The sequence below is a fragment of the Nannobrachium achirus genome (genome assembly GCF_963921795.1).
Source record: "Nannobrachium achirus genome assembly, chromosome: 12".
NCBI lineage: Eukaryota > Metazoa > Chordata > Actinopteri > Myctophiformes > Myctophidae > Nannobrachium > Nannobrachium achirus.
This window is the reverse complement of record NC_137832.1, coordinates 44,508,097-44,534,658: the sequence shown is the minus strand read 5'-3', so window position 1 is coordinate 44,534,658 and position 26,562 is coordinate 44,508,097. Positions and strand designations below refer to the sequence as shown.

General features: G+C 43.7%; 1 protein-coding gene across 25 annotated transcripts in view; it reads right to left on the bottom strand.

The window, feature by feature from the left end:
- Positions 1-26,562, bottom strand: part of LOC308295966 (calcium/calmodulin-dependent protein kinase type II subunit beta) — a gene marked incomplete at both ends in the record, with an annotated part of 101,774 nt that overhangs the window by 36,599 nt on the left and 38,613 nt on the right. For 20 of the 25 annotated variants that reach the window (XM_080739056.1, XM_080739065.1, XM_080739067.1 and 17 more), the window contains 5 exons: positions 533-655; positions 2,433-2,527; positions 2,691-2,774; positions 3,402-3,504; positions 12,779-12,851. In XM_080739056.1, the coding sequence (XP_080595182.1) occupies positions 533-655; positions 2,433-2,527; positions 2,691-2,774; positions 3,402-3,504; positions 12,779-12,851 (478 nt within the window). Of the gene's footprint in view, positions 1-532; positions 656-2,432; positions 2,528-2,690; positions 2,775-3,401; positions 3,505-12,778; positions 12,852-18,296; positions 18,370-26,562 lie in introns of all 25 variants that reach the window. The other 5 variants (XM_080739045.1, XM_080739064.1, XM_080739051.1 and 2 more) reach the window with 1 other exon arrangement.

Sequence of the window (26,562 nt, the reverse complement as noted above, 5' to 3'; positions counted from 1 at the left end):
AGTCAACTTTGCTTTCTGTCACAGAGCCCACAACAAAATGTCAATGTAATCATTGTTTAGGGCTGTCACGATTAGGACATTTTACATGACGATTAATTTTCTCTCAAATAATTGCGATTAACGATTTAATTGTGTTTTTGTCTTCTGTTTGGCTTTTAGGCTTTGAAGTTACACATGGTAGATATGACATATAAGCTAAATATACAAAGAAATTACTGACATATTTGACAACTTTATACTTAAAAAAGAACATTGATAGTGGAAATAGCCGATCTACAAGCTCACAACGCGTCACATCGCGGCGCGTTGTGAGCTTGTAGATCTGCTATTTCCACTATTTTGGACATGGAAACGATTATGACGATTATGAAAAAGAATCACGATTATGTCAAATAATCACGATTAGACGATTATGTAATAATTGTGACAGCCCTATCATTGTTATGTAAACGTTTGTGATTTAACATCCGTCTCCTTTTTCAGTTTGTGGCCCTGTCTGGCGACGTGGGCGAGGGGAGAGGGAAACACTTACGCAGACCCATGGGTGTTTCAGGGCCTCCTGGGCTGTGATCCTCTTGGCGGGGTTGATGGTCAGCATTTGGTTGATCAGGTTCTTGGCTTCAGGGGTCACGGTGTCCCACTCTGGGGAGGGGAACTGAAGGGACAGACCTGATTTGAGACATAGGTGGTAGAGCAGCCCTGTCTGAAGTCTAAATACCCAACTGCCTTGGTCAGGAGGGATTCCCCCCGTGGCTCAGTCAGTGGTAGATGAATAATTTCCCATGCGCGAGGAACTGGTTTTGGGTCGTTATAGATACAACCACATTACTGTCTAATTCAAAATATAGATGAAACAAGACAACAATAAATGAAGCTTCAGCGTTAGTTTATGCAGGACATGGGAGTCAAGTCGCTGCTCAGCTGTAGTCAGAAGTCAGTCAGCTCTGTTCTCATACCTCATTAACATATCTGCTGGTCATTATGTCACATGACTGCCATACTCCAATCAAAGATCTCAATCAGTAGGGAAGGCTCCTTTAAATACGGCTTGCTTCTCTACCAATGCTTGGTTTCCGAAGCTTCGGAATTATTTGCTGCTTGCTGCCTCCTCCACCCCAGCCTCCACCTATTTGCACGATCAGTCTGGCTAAGCTCAAATACTTGGTGATTGTCTGATTAAGTTACATGTCAATGTGGTTAAGCTCAAGTACTGTGATCTCGACTAAGTTTCATGTCAATGTTGTTAAGCTCAATACTGTGATTTTTTTTACTATGTTACATGTCATGTATTGCTTTGCGTTCCCTGGTTTTGCTTAGCATGCTCAGAAAACCTTGCACAAAATTCAGGGAACATCTCCGAACGCGGAGCCCTTCAAATGCCAAGATTAACTGTATTTAATTTATGCAATAAACGGTTAAATCTTCTTGACGTGAATGTTCCTGCCTAAGATGTACATAAACAGGTGGGTGTTGAGAGAGATAAAAAAAATGCTTTTTGGGGCTTTTATACCGTTATTCGATTGGACAGTAGACTGACAGGAAATAGGGGGAGAGATGGAGAGAGACATGCGGCAAAGGTCGTCCGGATCGGGAATCAAACCGGCGAGGCCATCAGGCATCAATGCCTATGTGGCAATGCCTATGTGGTATGCGCCTGGACCAGTAGGCCAGCGGGCGCGCTGTTGAGAGAGATTTTAACCAGTCGATTGCAGGTAAGGAGAAAATATGTCTCAGTTTTGTGCCACCTGCAACGCATGGATCCAGGTCTGATCAATAACCCACCATTGATCTGTTCACAACCATTCAAGCCTAAAGAGCTGCAGCCAAAATCGCAGCTCGCAGCGGCTGGTTCTAGAGTTAAGAGAGTGGCTTTCATTTATCAAGCTGCTGGTTCTAGAGCTAAGAGAGTGGCCCTCATTTATCAAGCTGCTGGTTCCAACTCTTTCCACTACAGTTCAACGTAAACGCTACGGAGCAATGAATCTCATCATGCATGATTTATGATTAGCTGTAGGAATGTGTCGCGCATAGATTAACATAGCAGATCTCCAAGACTACAATGTGTTGCTTGCGTGCCACCTTGTAGACTTGTAGATCAGGCTTCAGTAGGAAATGGGCGTGTACTTTGACATGCAAGATACAGCAGCTGTGACTGGTGCAGTTTACGGTATTTCTGCGGTTTGATCTACTGGTCTGTGATGATTCCCGCTCCTGCCCGCTCCCGTTGACTTTTCATTTCCGTCCCGTCCCGATCACGCGATTAATAAAAAATGTACACCCATCCCGCGGGAATCCCATGGGGATTCCGGGACCCGAGGGGAATTCTGTTAAAATGTCATCCCATCCTCTACGCCACAGGATGAGTAGGGGTGCGGGAGAAGAGAAGAGAAGAGAAGAGAAGAGAAGAGAAGAGAAGAGAAGAGGCCACTCACATCATATGCTCCAGCCTTGATCTGCTGGTACAGCTTATGCTGGTCCTCATCCCAGAAAGGAGGGTATCCTACCAGCAGGATATACAGAATCACCCCTAAGACAGACAGACACATGCACGCACGCACGCACACACAGAAATGTTAAGCTTCTCCTTCTCATCAACTTATTCATTCTTTGCTTACCAGAATGCTTGTGGTTTAGATCCAGGTAGAACCGTATGTGTGTACAATGTGTGAATGACTTTCACTGCTACTCACCACAGGCCCAGATGTCCACAGGTTTGCCATATGCCTCCTTCCTCAGCACCTCGGGGGACAGATACCCCGGTGTGCCCGCAAATCCTGCAGCACAAATGCAGCACAACACAGTTGATTTGACTGACAAACGGAAAGACTGTCAAGTAACAGTACTATGAGGACGCAGCATGCTGTATGATCGCTCGTCTTCCTCACAGGTAAAGATATTATCGTCAGGGTTAAGATCACGTCTGCACACAGTGGTGTGTGGTGTCTCTCTGTAGGCTTAAGAACCAGTCTCAGCACAAGCTGTTTTCTCACGCACGCCCAGACGCACTCCTCGTCCATGCACACAGTACTTTTATACTGGGAGAGTTTAGTAAAGTAAAGCTAATAGTAAAGCAAAAATACAGTACTTTGGATGTACTGGGCAACTAAACAGAGGATTCAATTGTGAGAGTTTATAAACAGTTTAATTTCGTTTTGCTATTGTTAATCTTGGACCCTTATGAATTCAATAACATCAAGTAGCCTATAAAAAAATAAACCCTTTTGATTCTTCATTCACTCTGTGAAGGCATGCAACCAAAACAACAATTCTTCCTGGAGTCAAGCCACCACAGAGTAATTTTTAGAAAAAAAGGACATTTTCTGGTAGTATTCCTTCAACAGGGGACACAGAGACCAGTAGTAGAGGACGCATACAGGAGACGCATGTGTGAAGCTACATACCGAACCAGGCCTGCTGATCGCCCTGCACCTCGATGGCCAGGCCGAAGTCGGCCAGCTTCACCGCTGCGTTCTTGCATTTGCTGGCCAATAACAGGTTCTCTGGCTGGAGAGGGGAGGGGGAGGGTGCTGAGGTTACTGAACCCTTAGACTAGAAAGACTGGGGCCAATAAACAACGACGACAACAACAACAACAACAACAGCAGCAGCGCACACTCCTGACAGGGGAAGAAGGGTTTGAGGTAAGGGCTTACACATGCACACACCTTTCACATTCTCTATGTAAAGTATTACAGATCCCCGCTTTTAACACACGCCTTGATCTATGCGGCACAAACTGCATGATGTTGATCTACATCTCAATGAAGAGCAGTGCCACGCTGTCTTGGCCCCCTGTGGCGTGCCGTGGTGTACAGACTCCTTCTCTGTGGCCCAGATAAGGCAGCCAACCTCATTATTCTCTGTCAGGGGAGGGCTCTAATAATGGGCTGCTATCCCCACTGGCTTCTCTCTCACTCTCTGTGAAGATATTATGTATTGAGAAGCAGACTTCGTCCCCGTTAGCTGGACCCGTCCACATCTGGGCCCCATTTCATACAGTTGTTTTAGAACAGGGGTCTTCAACTAGGGGTCCGGGACCCCTAGGGGGTCCTCAGAGTTACTACAAGGGGGCCGCCAAATCTTTGTGTGATAGGATCCAGTTTTTTACATTAACCATTTGAACCCTAGCATCCCTTTTCTGAGTGGAAAATTAGCCAAAAAATTGCAGATCTACTAGCTCACATTGCAACCCGCTGCGAGGCTTGTAGATCGGCTGTTTTTGGCAAAGAGGTTTGTAGAGGGAAAAGTATTTGATGGTTCAAGTGGTTAAATGTCTGAAAATACAAACTACTCCAACATGATGACAGTGCTGTCAAACAAGTCTAAGCTGTCTTAAGAAATGTATAATCTCCAACACAGTTTTATACAATATGTAGTGGGGGTCCCGGCTTCATCTCTCCCTCAGCTAAGGGGTCCTTGGCCTGAAAACGTTGAAGACCCCTGTCTTAGAACGCGCCACCTCAAGTCGAGGCGATCCCAGCGTTTCCCAGGTTGGGAAACTGGACAAAGTGGGCGGGTGGCTGTTTGATCCTCCCTTTACTTCAGTTCAACAGGTTTGTGTGACATCTAATCCGAGGCACACATCATGAGTGCCCAAAGAAAAAGGAACACTCTCTCGCTCTGGGCTATCAGGCCGCTGTTGTTTCTCAGCTGCGCCTCTGTTGTTGCCTCCCCTGCATTGCATCAGGTTTAAGGCCCTTATCTTAATTTCATTATATTCCATTTGTACACAATTGTGTTTAATCAATTTCTCTCTCCCCAGGGCTGTGGGTGGGTTGATGGGCGGGTGGCTGGGTAGATGTTGTGCTGTCTAGTATGTCGTATTACTCGTATTGTTTTTGTCTGTGTCCATGTATGTCCTGTATATTGTTTTAAAAAACTGACAAAACACAATAAGAAGTTATAAAAAAAAAAAAAGTTTAAGGTCCTTTCCCACTGCGCCCGATAACGATATGTCGGCGTTCACATCAATTATGACGGCTTCATCGATGTGGTGTGGATATTTTTTTATCGTCATCACGCCCAGTGGGTAAAGGCCTTTAGTCTTTGTTTTCCCTGCATGGTTCTCTCCCGCTCCCTCTTTCATTACAATGCCCACCACAAGCCCCCCGCAACCAATCCATTTACTCTGTCACCCCTCCCTAGTCTAGAGAGGCATGCTAATAGAGACATGGCATTTTAGACACATGTACGCATAACGACAAGTTTGGGCTTTGAGCTCAGAAGAGAGGCATAGAAAGAGAGAGAGAGAGAGAGACTAATCCCAAGAAGCCTTGCCTACCTCATGTCATCATATTCACCAAGCGCTACCACTAAATGGGGGAGTTAGAAGTTGCCAACACTGCAGCAGCAGTAAGATAATCCGTGAAAAGGGAACTGTGGGCGGAAATTCTGATGAAGCGCAAGCTTCCATCAGAATAGTTGGATGGACGCAACGCCAGGCTTACAGGCGGCATCCTTGCTCGTCACAGCAGCAATGGGCTCATGCTCACGCACAATATCCGCACCCAGGGCTGTCACAATTATTACATAATTGTCTAATCATGATTATTTGACATTATCACAATTATTTTCTCATAATCGTCATAATCGTGAATGTTGAAAAATGTCAGAAATAGTGGAAATAGCAGATCTACAAGCTCACAACGCGTCGCATCGCGACGCGTTGTGAGCTTGTAGATCGGCTATTTCCACTATCAATGTTATTTTTTAAGTAGTAAGTTGTCAAATATGTCAGTAATTTATTTGTGTGTTTAGGTTATGTGTCATATCTACCATTATGCAACTTCAAAGCCTAAAAGCCAAACAGAAATGTAATTAGCAACGTCAAAAACACAATTAAATCGTTAATTGCCAATTATTTGAGTGACAATTAATCGTCATGTAAAATGTCATATCGTGACAGCCCTATCCGCACCTGACTCTCTTTGAGCAGAATGGAACGGAGCCTTTATTCGTAGCATTGGTTAAGACCTGTGACGGACGTAAGGGAGAGGCCAGATTTCTTTCCAATATAGCTGAGCATAATTGTAGGCAATCAGCATAATCTTTTGGACCGGAACGTGAATGTTTGCTTCCTCATACATAGGCCTGTCACAATTATTACATAATCAAATAATCGCGATTATTTTGTCATAATCGTTTACATGGAAAAAAAAAAATCATATATTTTCAAACATTTCAAAAAAATTGTGGAAATAGCCGATCGCCAAGCTCTGCTATTTCCATCAATCAATGTTCTTTTAATAAAGTCAAATATGCCAGTCATTTCTTTGCATATGTAGGTTATGTGTCATGTGCCATGTGTAACTTCAAAGCATACAAGCCAAACAGAAATGTAATTGTCAACAACAAAAAAACAATCGTTAATCGCAATTATTTGAGTGACAACTAATCGGCATTAGGGAGCGCCAACTTAAAGGACCTACACCATGAATTTTCACTTTTTCTATTTTAAAACCTTTTTTTGGGGTCCCACTGGCACCTTCTATCCTGACAAAGTCCTATTTCTGACAATTGTGTCTTTCTCTGGTTTTGGGAAGACAGAGATGAAAAGCTTTCCACGGGTTCTCAGAACAGTGCTGTTCTGAGAGTTGACGCATGTGACGTCACACACGTTCCTGTTTAAAAAAAAAAAAAAAAAATCAAAAAATTTTTTTTTCAAAAATTTTTTTTTTTCCAAAAAACTTTTTTTTTTCAGTGGAAAAACCCCACTAGATGCGCCCCTGAGCAAACAGAGGCCGTTTTGGTATTGCAGCTGGAGAGCCTCATTATAGTAGAGCTAGAACAAACAAAAGGAATGGTCAGAGTGTTTGTTGAGGGTTAAAACCTGTCTAAGACTCAATTTTGAGCATATATTTATACAAAAAATATAGTTTTAAAAGCATGGTGTAGGCCCTTTAAATGAAGATAGGTTGAAAATGGGTGAAATGGTCCTTTAATTTCCTTGAACATTCATGGAATTTCTTAGGATTTCTATTTTTTGTACCTTTTTATGAATTATGTTTTATTTCTGATCAAATGTAGCTTTTCCTTTTAATTTGTAAAAATCTTTTGAAAGAATATTTACTCATGACCCATAAAAAATGGATCCCGTCCCATTGTTTTTCCCTGCTTTTTATTGACAGATAGACGTACAGTACATAGAAAACACTGTGCTGGGGACGTGCAAAGAATGTTAGAGAGGCAGGGGCTGAACTATCTAAAAGGGCCTGTTGGTGAAAATATTGCACTATAGCATTCATGGTCTGGAGAGGGCACTTTGTTTTACAGCCTGATGAAAGGGCAGGGGCTCAAGCCCCACCCGATGGGGGGACGGGCCTCCATTCCGAAACCCCACCATTCCGAAAACCCACCATTCCGAAACACCACCATTCCGAAACACCACCATTCCGAAACACCACCATTCCGAAATTTAACTTATTTTAACTTTCACCCATTTTCACCCACCTCCACCCACGTTCACCCCCCCACCCACCTCCAACCACTTTCCCCCTCCTCCACTCACTTCCTCCCATCTCCACCCACTTTCACTCACCTCCACCCACCCACTTCCGCCAACTTTAACCCAGCCACCTCTACCCAATTTCACACACCTCCACCCACTCCCCCCCCCCCCCCCCACCCACCTCTACCCACTTTCACCCAACTCCACCCACTTTCTCCCACATCCACCCACTTTGGCTCCCCACCTCCACCCACTTTCACCCGACTCAAAGGGGCAGGAAAGTGGGTGGAGTTGGGTAAAAGTGGGTGGGCCTGGGTGAAAGTGGGTGGAGGTTGGGGGAAAGTGAATAGAGCTGGGTGAAAGTAGGTGGAGGTTGATGGAGTGGATGGAGGTGGGTGAAATTGAGCGGAGGTAAGTGGGGGTGGCTGAAACTGGTTGGATGTGGGTGAAAATGTGTGGAGGTGGGTGGGGATGGGTGAAAATGGTTGGAGGTGGGGAAAATGGGTGGATGTGAGTGAAAGTAGGTGGAGGTGTGTGGAGGTGGGTGAAAGCGGGTGGGGTGGGTGGAGGGATCTGGATGGAGGTAGGTGAAAGTTAGTGGAGGTGGGTGGGGCTGGGTGAAACTTGGTGGATGTGGGTACAGGTGGGGGTGGAGGTTGGTGGGGTGGATGGGGTAGGTGAAAGTGGGTAGAGGTGGGTGGAAGTGGGTGAAGATGGGTGGAGTTGGGTGAAATTGGGTGGAGGTTGAGAGTGGGTGGGGGTGGGTGAAAGTGGGTGGAGGTGGGTGAAAGTGGGTGGAGGTTGGTGGGGGTGGATGGAGGTGGGTGAAAATGAAACTGCATATTCGGAATGGTGGTGTTTCTGATTTTCGGAATGGTGGGGTCTTATAGAACAATGGGAAACGAAACCCCACCATTCCGAATAATGTAAGTCAATCTTCGGAATGGTGGGGTTTCGGAATGGAGGTGTGTACCCCTTTGATGGCTAGTGTGCACGTGCCTGAGATCATGTGTGGGTGTTTCAGATGGAACCATTTCCAGCTCTCTCTCTCTCCCCTCCCTCCCTTTCTATCTCTCTCTGCCAACTCCCCCCCCCCCCCCCCCTTCCCCTCTCTCTCTCTCCGTCCCATCCGTCCTTTTCTGTCCCTCTCTCTCTCTCTCTCTCTCTCTCTCTGTCTCTCCCCTCTGCCTCTTGCAGGAGCAGAGCGGGAGCCGCTCGCTGCAGCATTCTTGACGAGCAGGGGCGTCACAAGGGGGAGGAAAGTGGGACTGAGTTACTAGGGCCCAAGGTGGAGTGGGCCTTAATTATATTATACTTTAACTATTGGAAAAAATATCAGATATACAAGATCACAGCACGGCACCGAGTGCTGCGCTGCGAGTTTGTAGATCTGCTATTTTTGAAAAGTCGTGAAAATGTGTGCAAATCTTTGAATATAATGTATTTTTTTCTAAAATGTTGCTTCTGGGGGGTCCCTGGAACTAAATATTTTGACATGGGGGTCCGTGGACAAATACATATCATTTTGAGGGTCCTTCACATTTTCATGATTTTTTCCAAAAAAAATAGCAGATCTACAAGCTCGCAGCGTGGCACTCAGTGCTCAGGGCCCAGAATGTGGTGCGACACCCCTGTTGACGAGGCACCCGCTCCAGTTCCTTGGCAGGAAGTGGCGGAGACGCAGGCCTCCATTAAAAGGGCACTCCAATTTAAGCAGACGGTCACAGTGTGAAACCAGAACCTGCTCCTCAGTCAATTTACCCCGACAAAGATGGGAGCGTGGGGATATTACACGGCGGCTGGGCCAGCGCCGACCGCATGACGAAGCCAGTTATAAAGGGAGTTCAATTGGACATACTCTAGTTCAGTTGACATATCAACTGAATTGTGCCTCCATGACTACCTGGTTCTGTAACAGAGTAGGGCTGTCACGATATGACATTTTACATGACGATTAATTGTCACTCAAATAATTGGCGATTAACGATTTAATTGTGTATTTGTCGTTGATAATTACATTTCTGTTTGGCTTTTAGGCTTTGAAGTTGCATATGGTAGATATGACACATAACCTAAATATACAAAGAAATTACTGACATATTTGACAACTTACTACTTAAAAAATAACTTTGATAGTGGAAATAGCCGATCTACAAGCTCACAACGCGTCGCGATGCGACGCGTTGTGAGCTTGTAGATCTGCTATTTCCACTATTTTTGAGTCTTTTTTTAAATATATGAACGTTTTTCAACATGGAAACGATTATGACGATTATGAAAAATAATCGCGATTATGTCAAATAATCACGATTAGACGATTATGTAATAATTGTGACAGCCCTATAACAGAGGAATTGATTTACCATTGAATTTCAGAAAAATCTCCCATAATGTGAGTCAGTGTGGTTTTGTGCCTTGTGCTTTTTGGGCACACAGATCTGCTCATTGTGTTGTCACTTCATTTGCCATAACCCCATTCCTGATCAGAGGGGTCTTGGCAGGCAGGCTGTCCTCAGTCATCACACTATGACCTATTGCATGAAATGCCCCCCCAATGCTTGGGTGTGAAACCCGATCGGCGTGTCAGCTAAATAAAGCAATGGCCACAACAGTTCTGATAAACACAACACGGTCTCGGCTGGAATGCGCCGCACTGACATTTGCATAGGAGCGGGCCGACTTGAAGAAACAGCCCCATGCAGAACAAGATGCAATTCACGGGCCATGCACAATTATTACACACTTAAGACACAACAGGACAATGAAAAAGGGCAGTTTGTCTTTTTGTTTTGTTTTAGGAGATAATTGTGATTATGTTTGTCAATTCTGATACATTTTATAGCAATGTCTCATTGCTTACCATATAGTTTCTAGGAGCTGAATGTCTCTAGCAAAAAGACACCTTTTTATTACCATTCATAATCTACATAATTATTGTAGGCTATTTTCAGTGTACAACCAGTCCAGTAGGACTAACTCTGCTCACAATAAACTTTTAAACAGACAGCTATGGTTCAACACAAAACTATCTGTATGTACTGGTATAACATACTGATTAATAATAGAACGTTATATATTTGGCAATCATTGACAACAGAGTGTGATTTCTATTCTCATGGCAAGGCTAGTAGGTTAACCTTTCTAAAAACAGATATAGGGCATATTATTGGGACTCAGAGACAGCGGGGAGTATTTAAAGCTGCAATCCAGGGCTTATTCTAATGAATAAAACATTATTTAAATGTTTATGTTAAAGGAGTAGTTCACCCCCAAAAAAAATTTTTTTTCCCTGTACTCACGCCATGTAGACTTGGGTTTAATATATATGTTTTGTATTTGTCACATTCGTAAGACAATAATTTGATTACAATAAATGTAACCCCCATTGAACCCCATTGAATGCATTTGGGTCCCCATCTGAAATCATTGGGGGTACATTTACTATAATCAATTTTTTGTCTTAGGAATGCAACAAATACCAAAAAATATATTATTGAACTCAAGTCTTCATGGCGTGAGTAATCAATAGGAAAAAAGTATTTTTTGGGGTATACAACACCTGTATACAGGGGCGTCACAAGGGGTAGGAAAGTGGGACTGAGTTACCGGGGCCCAAGGTGGAGGGGCCCTAATAACTTTATCTATTGAAAGATAGCAGATATACAAGCTCAGAGCGCAGCACCGAGTGCCACGCTGTGAGCTTGTAGATCTGCTATTTTTGAAAAGTTGTGAAAATGTGTGAAAATCTTTGGATATATGTATTTCTTAAGCGAACATTTCTAACTAAAAGTTTGCTTCTGGGGGTCCCTGGAACTAAATATTTTGAGATCGGGGTCTGTGGCCAAATACATAATCTTGGGGGTCCTTGACATAGGTTTCTTGCACACATTTTCAAGATTTTTCAAAAATAGCAGATCTACAAGCTCGCAGCTGTGAGCTTGTATATCTGCTATTTTTCAATAGTTAAAGCACAGGGGCCCCACAGTGAATCCTTGTACCCGGGGCCCAGAATTTGGTGCGACACCCCTGCCTGTATATCAGCAGTGGTTGGAGTCTACCAACTCTTCCATTGAAAAATGTAGATCCTGGTGTCGGGTAAGACACTCCCACATGGGAGACCCAAGTTCAAATCCCGAATAGGACATGAAAATTACTGATTGGAGATTTAACATCAATCACCATATACGGTATTATCCTCATAGAAAATCTTGTTCTACGGGTATTGTGTGTAGCAACACAGTATTACATGCATTTGCCTCACTCATAAACCTGTGTCTAAAGTTCATCCTCGTCATTCGACGTCAACTGTCATCGATGAGATACAGTACAACTAAAGCTCAGTAAAACAATTGCAGAGAACTACTTTTATTGCTCCAATTAAATGCGTATGATGTGTATTCATGGTACAATCCCAAGGCTTCATAAGCAGAATCAAAAGTATATTTTATTTATTTTTTACCGACCGTGGCAGGCATTTCACTCGTAGCCAATCACTCACAATGCAAGTCAAAACAAACTGCCAACACCAGAAAACTGCCATTTCTCACAACAATTCGCAAGGCAACATGGGTATAACTGCCGCATTTGAGAGAGAGAGAGAGAGAGAGAGAGAGAGAGAGAGAGAGAGAGAGAGAGAGAGAGAGAGAGAGAGAGAGAGAGAGAGAGAGAGAGTTGCAGGCTCTGTTTGGCAGGCCAAAGCAAATGGTCTAAGGTGGTGATGGGATGTGTGGGCATGTGTTGGACACCATGATGCCAGGACTTCAGCACTGGTTTAAGTCTGACCTGGAGAGAGGAGCTGTGGCCAAAAGGCCATCCGCATCAGTCTTTGTATTCTGTCTGTCTGCCTAAACCTACTCAGAGCGGCCATCTATAGTACACAGTCGGTGCAACCAGCAAAGGCATAGGCCTCCCGTAGCCTAAGACAGGTTAGTCTGGGATCACTTCACTTTTCAGGCTTGTAACCGGTCTGGAGCGGAAACCACAACACGTCATGTTGTAGTACCCAAAGACTACAATTTGTCCGGAACTATCCACCGGAAACAGTTTTAACCCAAAATAATTCCCCTGCGCTCAAGGACATACTTTTAGGGCCTACCTAATAAACTCCTTGATGCGGAGTAGTTTTGCTTGATATATGTATGCAAGATTGCTTTTGTGCCGTTTTCCTCAGGGAGGGATTGCAGGAGGGGGAACTATATCCACAAAGATACACAAATCCATAAATGTATGCACTCCTGTACAGGTACAGTACACACACACACACACACACACACACACAAATACATTCAAGCACACATTTAAGGGACAGCTAGGGTGATGGCCATCACTCACCTTCAGGTCCCGGTGCACCACACCCATTTGATGGCAGTGAAGCACTGCCTCCAGGATCTGCTGGATGCAATGACTGCATGCAAACACCAGGGGGAGGGGGGGGGGGTCGCATGTTAGTCTGAGCAGCGCGTACAATCCCGTGCACAAGGCCAGAGGGAATGAAAAAGGCAGGGATGGGGGGGTCAGGATTGGGGGGGGTGGGGATGGGAGTCAGGAGGAGTGGGGTTGGGGTTGGGGGGTGGGGTATCGGCAGGGGCGTCACAAGGGGTAGGAAAGTGGGACTGAGTTACCAGGGCTCAAGGTGGAGGGGCCCTAGTAACTTCAGCTATTGAAAAATAGCAGATATACAAGCTCACAGCGCGGCACTGAGTGCCGCGCTGCGAGCTTGTAGATCTGCTATTTTTTAAAAGTCATGAAAATGTGCGCAAATCTTTGAATATATGTATTTTTTAAGTGAACATTTGTAACTCAAATTTTGCTTCTGGGGGGGTCCCTGGAACTAAATATTTTGAGATGGGGGGTCCTTCACATGAAAAAGTTTGAGCATCACTGACATGGAAACATAGGTTTCTTGGCACACATTTTCACGATTTTTCAAAAATAGCAGATCTACAAGCTCGCAGCGCTCGCACTGTGAGCTTGTATATCTGCTATTTTTCAATAGTTAACATTCATGGGGGGCCCGCAGTGAATCCTTGTACCCAGGGCCCAGAATTTGGTGTGACGCTCCTGGGTATCGGGGGGGGGGGGGGGGGGGGGGTGAAAGGGTTCTTCCATTGCTGTGGCCTCACACTTATGCCTTGTTCCCTGCAGGCCTCCCAAGCACCATGGAGAGTCTGAATATGGCTGGCCAATTAGACATCGAGATTATATCAATATCATGATGTAAGACTAGCTGTCGTCTGGAATTTGGGATATTGTTTTGTCGTGATCTGGCAAAAGGGTTTTATACTTTAAAAAAAAAATAGCTACAAGCTCACAATGCTGTGAGCTTTTAGATCTGCTATTTTGGTTATTATATATGTTTGAATGTTTTGGGGGAAAAAATCTACAATAATAACAAAAATGATAACATAGTCACAACATATTATCACAGGGTTAGGGTTAGGGTAATATTGATATCGAGGTATTTTGGTCAAAACCCTTAGTTGTGATATTTGATTTTATCACTATCACCCCCAGCCCTATCTGAATCTATGGAGCAAATCTCCAGAGCTTCATGCTACTGTGGCTAAGGTTATCCGCTTGATGAATGTTTGCTTCTTATGTTTCTTTCCTCGTGGGGTACAAGACCTCTGGGCCTGGGCTAGGCTTTTGCCATGGCAAGTCGCTGTAGGTAAGGTAGAGCTGTGGCTCCTCAGCAAAGGCAGCCTCCGCTATGTATTCAACCTCTACACAGTATACTTTGTTAACCAAATCTTTGAATACATGTATTTTTTAAGCAAAAATTTGTAACTCAAATTCTGCTCCTGGGGGGTCCCTGGAACTGATGGGGGTCCGAGGCCAAATACCTATCATTTTGGGGGTCCTTCACGTGAAAATGTTTGAGCACCACTGACATAGAAACATAGGTTCTTCAAAAAACCTTAGAAGGATTTTGAAGACATTTATAGAATCTGAAAATATTCAAAACTTCAAAAATAGCAGATCTACAAGTTTGCAGCGCGGCACCGAGTATATCTGCTATTTTTCAATAGTTAAAGCACAAAATAATGCGTAATAATGCGTTCCCAGTCTAAATGGGTTAAACATTCATGGGGAGCCCACAGTGAATCCTTGTACCCAGGGCCCAGAATTTGGTGCGACACCCCTGGGTGGGGGCATGGGACAGGACGAGGTAAAGAAAGAGTGAGTCATCGCACAATTAATGACACATTATGAAGATGTGTCTGGGATCTGTCCGCTCCCCTAATCCCCCCGCACCCGTCCACACACCCACCACCATGGGATCTGTCACCACCAATGCCACTGAACACTAAAAATAATAGCCGAATAGAGGCCACAAATAATGTTCTGAGTTGTATTTATTTCTGCTCTGAAAGCATGGGATTAATTATATAATGCATTTACTGAGAGTAAAATAAAATAGTTCGAATTTGAGACAAATACTAAGTCTGAAACATTATTGACAGGCAGCAATATACCGTATGCTGCCTATGTTCGTTTGTTTTGCCCAAGGCACACCAATGGGTAAGCCAAAATCTCAAGGCACGCCTGTATTCATAGCAAAACTAGCCAACCTACAAGCTCACAATGGATTGCATCGTGATTCGTTATTATGGGCTTGAGCTATTTTCAATATTTTTGAAAAATCTGAAAAATACATTAACATGTCATAATGGAATTATGGTATAGAATTAGCCTCTGTATTCGGTAATAACTGCACACAAAGTATTCTACTGATATAGTAAATAAAGGAAATTTTGAATTTGTACATATTGCAATAATAATGTGTGTGCGAGTGCGTGCGTGCGTGCGTGCGTGCGTGCGTGTGTGTGTGTCACTAAATCCCAAGGCAGACTGTTTGTGAACTACTGGCCTATGTGATATGAGTAAGCCAGAGAAGAGAGAAAGTCAGAGAGAGAGAGAGAGAGAGAGAGAGGCATGCCTGTAAAGTTCATGGCTATAAATTAGAATCCTGTGTCTTGTTTCGAAAGGTCTCCCAATGAATAAATACTGGGCAGGTCACATCCACAGACCAAATGTGTGCTCTGTGTAAGTGTGTGTGCATGAAGGTCTCCCAATGAATAAATACTGGGCAGGTCACATCCACAGACCAAATGTGTGCTCTGTGTAAGTGTGTGTGCATGTGCATGTGCATGTGCATGTGCATGTGCATGTGCATGTGCATGTGCATGTGCATGTGCATGTGCAATGCATGTTGTCGCTGTCGGGCAGAAACCTTGTATCTCTGTGTTTAAATGTGTAAAAATAATAATAATAATAAATAAATAATTCTCTATAGCGTTTCACAGTCAAAAGTAGCAAAAATGGCAAATACAAGCTCAAGTTGTGAGCTTGTAGATCTGCCATTTTGGTTTTGTGCTTTGTTTCCTTTCACCTATAATGTTGAACCCAAAATAAGGACGCCAGGTTGAAAGTCTGTCGGTTTGTTTCTATGAATATCTAACCGATGATGACTAGTATTAACAGCAGCTTGTGACTTAACTACAACAACATTAGATCCATTGGAACAGTTATTTTTTTCCGTTTCCTGAAAAAAGTAACCGTTTTGGACATACAAGGTTTCCAGCGATTGCAACGATGTGCTAGTTCAGAGGTTCTCAACCTTTTCAGGCCGCGACCCCCAAAATAATCATATTTTAACAGGGAACCCCCCACCCTGACGAGCACTAAGAGTTACATTATGTATAACACGGTTCTATTGTGAAAATAGCAGATCTACATGCTCACAACGCTGTTGTGAGTATGTAGATGTAAAAAGTCCTTCGATTGTTACTTTAGAAATGTGCAGATACCCTCTACACATTTAACTCATTTTGTGCCAATCCCGAGAATACTCGTGAAAAATACTCGAGTATCACATGGTGCAGATCCCGAGTATACTCGTGAAAAGTACTCTATTACTGTAACGGCGGTTCTCCTACCCTGTTGCTGCGCGGAAGGTCCTGACACGATCGCCCTCGCCGATTCATCATCATCACGGATCCACGAGCAAAATAGTAATCCCATAACATTGAGGCAGACGGGGAATCTCATCTTTAATGTCCATTATCTCCAAACATCACTTTCAAAGGGAGGATGGCAGTAGATTCTCGCTTATATAACACATGTTGAAAAGCACCGATCCGCCATTACACAACAGCATGTTGACGACGAGCGATTCCGGTGAATGACGTGATGACGTCAAACCGGAAGTGTTTATGCTATGGACTTCTGGCCTTCAAAATAAGACAACGGTCGTGGATGCAGCCTGCGGGAGGCACGCTGGACATTTTAATCCGTTAATTTCTGGAGCACAAAATGAGTTAAACTGTATGTTGGTTTGTTTACTGTTGAGAGAGAAAACAATGTTGCACATTAACTTAATCATCTGGGGACCCCCCAAAATAATTTTGGGACCCCCACTGGGGGTCCTGACCCACAGGTTGAGAACCGCTGTGCAAGTATATCGAATATACCGGTATCCACGACATATGGTCACTTCTACAACCAGCGCTAGTACTGCTGCTACTACTACTATACTGCCTAAATGGGGGGGAAAAAACAACACTGTCAAGGCTGCTGCATCCGACAATTAAATAAACAACGCTACAAATGTCCTGTCCGTTCACTATGAGCCGCTATAAGCCACTTCGCCCAGGCTGACAATAAATTCACATCTTTCCAAGCATAATCGATTGATTGATTGATTGATTATTATTGCCAAAATGTGTATATGTAGGCCATATCTGTCAAAAGGATGAAATACAACAACGCCTGAGAGCTTATTTCCATTGCGTCCGTTTGTCATTATGGCTTTGATCTCAACATGGCACCTTTGGCATTGTTTCTGTCTTCTGAATCACAAAGAGAAGCGCTTTTGCGTGGCTGAACCAGAGTGAATCACCTCTGATGCAAAATCTGGGGAATCTGGGACACGGTGGGGTTGGTCTATTGATGCCCCCATCAATAGAGATGAACAAGGCATTTTACTGGTAAATAATAGCGGATTGTGTGTGAATGTGTAATGCATTTGTGGACAGTGTAAATTTAACTCCAGGAGTGTACAAACGGAATCAAAAGGACCCTGGGCTTTTGGTTTCATTTGTGCACTCTCTGAGAGTTAAATGAACGGATGGGGTTGGGACTGGGGTTGGACGGACATTATAACAGGAAGACCAAAGGAACGTTTTCAACTAAAGCCTTGGTTTCCAGAGTTTGACTGACTGATGGGTGGTGGTGGTGTAGTGTGGTGTGGTGTGGTGTGGTGTGGTGCGGTGCGGTGCGGTGCGGTGCGGTGTGGTGTGGTGTGGTGGTCGGGCTGAGGGGTAGGCGTGGGGAGGTTAGGACCGGGGTGGGGAAGAGATAGGAGGAAGGAGAGGGGGGGGGGGGTTGGGCTCAGCAGGCCGGGCACGGCCCATTAAAACATAACAAACCAAAAAAAGTAATAATAATATATTAAAAAAAGAAAAATCTAAAAGGGCATACCAAGAGACAAAGAGTCGGAGAGGCGGACGTACCATCACACAGACAAGACGGACGGACGGACGGATGGACGGACGGACGGACTGACGGACTGACAGACAGACAGACAGACAGACAGACAGACAGACAGACAGACAGACAGACAGACAGGAGACAGAGAAGGTGCTTTAGGAAGGTTGGAATAAGGTAAGGAGCAGGCAAAAGAAGGGAGGAGAGGGAGAGGGAGAGGGAGAGGGAGAGGGAGAGTAGAGTAGAGTAGAGTAGAGTAGAGTAGAGTAGAGTAGAGTAGAGTAGAGTAGAGTAGAGTAGAGTAGAGTAGAGGAGAGGAGGGTGGTCTTTGCGGTTGCTCCTCTACGTAACACATACTAACCTTGAGGTCCCTGTGCACTATGTCATGTTGGTGAATGTGATGGACACTGTCTAGAATCTGATGGATACAGTGACTGTGAAGACAAAACAGAGAGAGGGAGGGAGGGAGGGAGGGAGAAGTGAAGGAGGGTGGGGGGGGGGGGTGAAAGGAAGGGTAGGATGGGAGGAGAGGAGAGGACAGTATGGCAGGTGAATGTAGTGATGGGCAGGGAGGATACCAACATGAGATGAGACCATTCACAAAAAGGGAAAATGGAGGGTTAAAGGAATGATCCAGACATGGAGGGGAGGGAGGACAAGGAAAGGAGAGGAAAGGACAAGGGAAAGGGAAAGGGAAAAGGAAAGGGAGGATGAGAAGCCACGATGATGGATAGAAGAGTGGGGGGGTTGATTGACGAGGAGGGGGGTGCAAGTGGAGGAGACAAAAAAACATTTTGTTTTGTTTTTGTGTTTTTCTTTTTTTTTTTGACAGACAAGACAACCCACAGCAAAACATTCTGTCAGACAACATCACAACACAGTGAGGAGAGGAGAGTAAGAAAGGCTGTGAGGCAAAGGAAAAGATGATGGAAAGTAGAACAAATAAAACAATGACAGCTGCAGCGGGGAAACGCATAAACGCCATTTTTCCCCAATCGACAGAGAAAGCTATACTGTAGTAGTTGTAGGGGTGGGCGATATGGTGATAATTATCGTTGAGACGATACAATGTCTCCACGATATGCCTTTTCAGAGTCATCATATATATCGTGATACAATGAGGGAGCCTTATAAAAATCCTTTTTAATTCATTGCAGAATTCAATTAAACCTGCATTTTGATCAAAATCATCAGTTCTCAAACTTTAAAATGTCAAGGTCTCCACTTAACTCTGACAGTATACAAATGAAACCAAATGGACCCGTAAGGGTCCATTTGGTTTCATTTGTTTACTGTCAGAGTTACATACTTAAAGTTCAATTTTGAAAAAAGTAACTTGAAAAAATAACCATAAAAACCAACACAAAAAAGAATCGTGATAAAATCATGTATCGTGATACAACTTGGGAAGATATCGTGATATTGTATTTTTCCATATCGCCCACGCATAAGTAGTTGTAGTGAAGGAATTGAATGCATATCACTCCGTAGTCAGTACTGTGTCTCATTATTGTTCTTTTAAATGTTTTTATATACGTATGTGTGCACTTGCACCTCGTGTGTACAGTACAGTATGTGCTCCGCACGTTTACTGTATACCGCATGTGTGATGCATTTGCGTGACTGTGTGTGTTTGTTTGCATGCTTTGTGCATGTGTATGTATACTGTATGTTGTGTATGCATCAAGAGAGTGAAGTGTGCAGCATTTTGTCGATGTCGGGCGGAAACCTTGCATGTCCAAAACTAGGGATGGACATTACATCGGTCATAACATCGGTATCAGACGAATATAGGAATCGAACCGAGATTCTGTCAGTGTTTTCTGGGGAGGCTCAAGGGTGAACAAAAATAAAAAATACTACATTCAAACTGTGTGTTGGGATATGGGCCAACATTTCAAATAATGGTGCATCCCTAGTTTTGGAATAAAGAGGCATTGCTTTTTCAAATTCAGTGTTTATACCTTTTCGTTTTTTTTTATAACGAATGAGGTCACATAGACATCGGTTTACATTGGTTATTGGACATAACAGCAATTATTATATTGGATAAAATTCGAAATTCATATACAGCTTGGCTAATTTAGCAAATGTTAGCATGACTCTGCCATACGACGACAAACATATAAAATAAAAAAATAATTTATGAAAAATAATACAGAGATACAAGGTTTGTGCCAGACGGCGATGATATCGTTGTTGTCGGGTGGAAACCTTGTATGTCCAAAACCGTTAGTTTTGTACTACTGTTAAATGTTATGTTGTGTGCTTATAATTCTGCTATTTTCACTAGTTTTTTGTGACAGTCTTGTATGATGAAGCGGGGCTTTACTTTACGAAAAAAAAAAACGTACCGATTTGAAACTTGGAGATACAAGGTTTCTGCCCGACAGCGACGATATGTGACTAATAGTGGGAGCAGGGAGACAGGCAGGCTGCAGGAATCACGCCCACACAGTAGACACTGTGTGGGGGCGAGAGAGAGAGAGTGAGAGAGAGAGAGAGATTATGCACAAACACCAACACTTGCCATCACTCACTCTCTTTCTCTCCCCGCCTCATAAACACACAAAAACATGTGCACAAACCATCACTCACAGCCTTTATCTTTCTCTCTCTCTCTCACACACACACACACACACACACACACACACACACACACACACACACACACACACACACACACACACACACACACACACACACACACACACACACACACACACACACACACACACACACACACACACACACACACACAGGCGCGTGCACAAACTTGATTATCGCCATGCTGGCTTGTGGTGGACATTTTAGTTAAAATTAAAAATAATTGCCACGGACTTAAAAATAACAATAATATTACCAGAAACACATAAAGAGATAGTCCTGAATGACCACACCTAGTCTGTAACACTGAGAGTGTACAAATGGAACGAAATAGACCTGTAAGGGTCCATTTGGTTCCATTTGTACACTCTCAGTGTTATGGGGGTCCTTGCAAATAAAACATTTGAGAACCACTAGTACTAGTGGACTCCTAATATGCCATAGTGTCACAGTAAATAAGAGTCATACATATTCTGAGGAACAACTGTAGACTAAACGGATGCACCAGGGCAGCGATTAGCCGTGTCAGGATTCTGCATTTATTTGCCCAAAAGCTGTGAATCTGGCTCCAATATCAGCTTGTGCAAGTCCTTGCTCACCCTAATTCAGTGTGGACGAGACAACGCCCATTGTTTGTGACCCCCTTATGACTGGGTGAGCCAGATAAGAGATGAACAGCCTATGAACAAGACACACTATTCTGCCCTAATTGTTCATGGCAACCAGTTCTGTTCTCCACTGTTAGCAGTGCTACTGTACCAGTGTTGGCACATCGTCCACAAGCAGGTAAGAGCGGCACACACACTCGCACATGCACACTTGGCCTGACTCGGTCCTAGCAGATTACGCTTGCTTAGAATTGAGAGAATACCTGACTCCCACATTACTTAGTTCTCTCTCTCTCTGGCTGTCTCTGCATCCATTCCTCTGTGTCTATTGCTGACGTGTGTCTTCTTCATCCCCGTCTCCCTCACCAGAACCATGAAGGCGTTCCAGCGGACTCAGCGGCTTATGAGCTCCGGCGGCCAGGGTGCAAAGAAAAGACCCTCCTCACACAGGCCCAAAAATGTGATCCGCTCAGCACTTCATGGCAAATGCACCACAGGCCCAGTGTGCATGTGTGACAAAAGAGGACACTAATTCACTAACCTACTCACGAAAATGCTACACGGGCTTGCGCTGAAATGTGTGTAATCGCACCAAGACATGTTTAGCCTTGGGTCAGCGTGTGGAAAGATTCCACCACCACTCTTTTAACTACTTTTTCAGTGGTGAAACACGGTTGAAAATATCCTATGAAAAAAAAAAAAAATCACCTGTGTCCTTTTGAGTGCTTTGCCATGGCAACGACAGAGCACGTCACATCGGAGCATCAGTGTACTCTGTGCCAATATGGAAACGTGTAATTGTCTTGAAATCCTACCGCAGTACTTCTGGAGGAGGCAAGGTGTGATGTGGCACAGTGTGTGTGTGTGTGTGTGTGTGTGTGTGTGTGTGTGTGTGTGTGTGTGTGTGTGTGTGTGTGTGTGTGTGTGTGTAACTAATTATCGGAGCTAATTAAAGTCCCACTTGCAGGTCTCCAAGGGAGCTGAGGGACAGGTCTGGCCTGGATGTCTAGCATTCACCAGAGAGGTAAAAGTGTGTGTATGTGTGTGCGTTACATGTGTGTGTGTGTGTGTGTGTGTGTGTGTGTGTGTGTGTGTGTGTGTGTGTGGCACTTCAGGGGTTACAAGGTCTGGAGAGCATTAGGGAGTCTGTCTCATTAGTAGGACGCTACGTATGGACAGAAATGCAAACGGACACGGCGAAGTGCCATCACTTGACGACTTCACTTGTTAGAAAGCTTTTCTATTTGTGTCTAATATTTGGTTACGGTTGTTTTAACTCCTCTGTAGTATTAGTGCAAAACAACGTTGATGTGCTTTTATATCAGTGGTTTGCAAACATTTTCAAGTCTTCGTATTTTCTGGGTACCCCCTGGAACCCCCTTCAAGGACCAGTGGGGGTCCCCGGACACCACTTTGAGAACCTAAAGCATGTAATCACAATAAAACTCTTCGCCATGCACAGACACCGATGGGTGCAAGAGCACACAATAACTTTTATGCATCAATGGCGTTTCATTAATAAAGCCAATCAGAGTGTCAGGTGCCATCACCGTTAAGAACTATGAGAACCAGGTTGCGCCCAGTGTGAACCTGGTAGGTGGCGGGCAGGCAGTCTGCCGACAAAACCAATGTCCTCAATGAAGAAACAACTGCTCTCTGCTCACTGAAACGAGACTGAAATGTCAAAACCATGGCCGTTACAGTGGTCAGAATCACTGAAGCCGAATGTCTCATGGATAATGTGAATCTAATATAGATAGATACCTTTGTTGATTCTGCGAGGGAAATTCAAGTGCCAGAGACCAAGGTCAGTTGGCATGGTCATGGCTTAATGCAGGATTCAACGCATTCTCGGTCTGATACCGACACTAAGCCTCTTCGACCTGCTTACCTACTTACTTAACACACAGCTACCACTGTAGTTAGACTATTGCAATTAAATTAAATGCGCTCTTCATCTTAGCATCCAGGTATTCCCCAACAAATGTACTATGCTAGGTGATTTTAATATAGGATAACACTACAGGGCAGCAAACATAAAACATTTATAAATACTGTACAGGACATACAGTACACTAGTACAGTACAGCACTGAGTGAAGAACATTTTCAGATGGGGGTCCGCGGTCATATCAATTTGGGGGGTCCTTGGCAGAAAAGAGTTTGAGAACTAATGGTTTAGAAGGCATTTGTAGAATCGGCCTCAGGTCTAAAGGCCTGTACACACTGTCTCCGACCACCAAACTTAAATGGATTCATGTAGAAATAGCTATTTAGATTTTTCTAAGATTCTGTGTGTGTGTGTGTGTGTGTGTGTGTGTGTGTGTGTGTGTGTGTGTGTGTGTGTGTGTGTGTGTGTGTGTGTGCGCGTGCGCGCGCTGCGCGCACGCACGCGTGTGTGTTTTTAATAGTTTTGCTGCCGGTAATGACTTCGACTTGCCTTCCCAGCTTCCATGCTGTAGCTGTTGCCCAACAAGCAGTGTGTGGCTATTAGTGGGCTGGGTCACTCTGCCAGTGGCTGGCCAAGCTGCTAAAATGGAGCAGGAAGAAATACAGCCGGCTCTGTCCTCATTGAAAGCAAGGGTTTGGACACACTTTACTCATTAAGAATTATTTTATATACTTTTGATTTGATATACAAGCTCACAGCGTGGCACTGAGTGCCGCGCAGCGAGCTTGTAGATCTGCTATTTTTTGAAAATCTTGAAAATCTTTGAATATTATCATTTTCAAAGCAAACCTTTATAACTCACATCTTTGCTACTGGGGGACAGCATATTTTGAGATGGGATCCGCGGCCAAATATCTATAATTTTGGGGATCCTTGACATGAAACATTCGAGAACCACTGATTTAGAAGACATTTATAGAATCGGGTCAAGACTTGCACAATAATAATAATTTAAAAAAGCAGATCTACCTAAGCGATGCCGACGCGTTCCCGGTCTTAATGTGTTAATGCTGCATACTTATGCTTTTCTCTTTTTATTAATGCTGCATACTACATACACCAGAACAACGGACGGTGAATCTGAGATCATGAATTCACAAAATGTGAGAAATAATAACACACATATATATATTAAAAAAAAGGAAAATGTATTTAGGGATGTACTTCCTTGGCTTGCTTGACACACACACGCACACGCACACACACGCACGTGCGCGCGCACACACACACACACACACACACACACACACACACACACACACACACACACACACACACACACACACACACACACACACACACACACACATAAGAAAATATTAAGCTCTGCCGCAAAGCTTAGTGTGATATTCACACGTTCTGTTCAACTAGACCCCCTGGTGGAAAAAGTACTCACATCTTTTACTTTTAGTATCAATACTGCAATGAAAATTCGAATATTTATTCGAAAAACATTATGCTGCTATATACTGTACATAGCAAAAAGAACCTCAAAAGGGGTTTCTGTCCTGAAGGGTAAAAACACCAAAAGGGTTTCCCCCAAAAAGGGTTAAAGTACCAAAAGTAGAAAGTACTCATTATGCAGAATGTCCCATTTCACAAGTTCCCAAATGTATACAAAAATATAATATATCATCACTGTCGGGCAGAAACCTTGTATCTCTCAAATGTTTTTTTCGCGAAGTAAAGCGCTGCTTCATCAGACAAGGCTGTCGCACAAAAGTAGTGAAAACAGCCGATCTACAAGCACACAACGCCTCACACCGCGAGGCAGTTTAGTTAATTTTATTTAAATGATAAAAACGAACAGTTTTGGACATACAAGGTTTCCACCCGACAACGATGATATAATATAAATACAGTATATCGCAATGCGATGCATTGTGCGCTTGTAGATCGTCTATTTTCAAATGGCAGAAATGTATATAGGGCTGAAATGGTTATTGACTAACGTATTTTTTGTAATATAGTAAATAGTCGCAATTCTTTTTTTTGCAGGGAAAGAATGCTTGAAGTGTGTGTGCATGCGTGCCAACGCTGAGTGAGCAGTGTTTGTTAGCGTGACTGTGACTAGCGTGAGGGACGAACGGACAGCTGGCGGAGGTTTTGATACTAACTGCGACCTGACTGTCGCAACAATATTTGGAATCAAATGTAGTGGAGTAGAAGTAAAAGTATTGGAAATTGGACATTAAGTACAGTACTTAAGTAAAGGTACTTAGTTATTTACACCACTGCTTGTGAAGTTTAACTATAAAAAATAGAGCTCACAGTGCGGGACCAAGTGCCCTGCTGCGAGCTTGTATATCTGCTATTTTTGAAAAATGTGAAAAAGACTTTGATCATTAAATGTCTTCTTTTTAAAGATTTGTTTTTCTGGCTTTTATGCCTTTATTGATAGGACAGTAGACTGACAGGAAATGGGGGGAGAGATGGGGAGTGACACACGGCAAAGGTCGTCCGGATCGGGAATCGAACCGGCGACGACGCCAGGCATCCATGCCTATGTGGCAATGCCTAAGTGGTATGCGCCTGGACCAGTAGGCCAGGGGGTAACCCATTAAATGTCTTCTAAATCCTTCTTCAAAATCAGTGGTTCTCAAACGTTTTCATGTCAAGGACCCCCAAAATTGCACGTATTTGGCCACGGACCCCCATCTTTAAATATATTGTTCCCCAGAAGCAAAGATTTGAGTAACAAAAGTTTGCTTTTGAAAAGATATAGTCAAAGATTTGCACAAATGTTAATATTTTGCAAAAATGGCAGATCTGTATATCTGCTATTTTGTAAGAGTTAACGCATAAAATAATGGTTAACGTGGTTCCAGGTCTTAATGGGATAAAGCAAAAAGTGAACGATCAACAAGCTCATGTCAGTGAACTATAATATTTATATTCTTTTACCATAAGAGAACCATTTGTTTTGTGAGAACCTACGATTCTGCAATAATTTGTGGTACTCTACTAAGTAGAGTACACACACACACACACACACACAATTGGAAAATGCTCAACAAAGATTTCCATCAATAACATACAGTAGGTTATGGTGTGAGTGTGTGTGGGTGTAATGTCTCGTTTATAAACGCGCCATGACGCACAGTATAAATCACCTGCTGTAGCACTGACAGATAGGTAAAGATTAAGGACCTCATGCTGAGCGTGCAAACACAGTATATCCACGTACGTGCACTCTTTGTGCATCTCTCTCTCTCTCTCTCTCTCTCTCTCTCTCTCTCTCTCTCTCTCTCTCTCTCTCTCTCTCTCTCTCTCTCTCTCTCTCTCTCTCTCTCTCTCTCTCTCTCTCTCTCTCTCTCTCTCTCATTTCTCCCCATTTCACGTTTTTCAAATGTATACAAATGTTTTGAAAATAGCAGATCTACAAGCTCACAATGCGATCGGCTAATTTCAAATGGATGAAATGTGTATGTTTCAGACATTTCTGCTGAAATGTTTAATGTA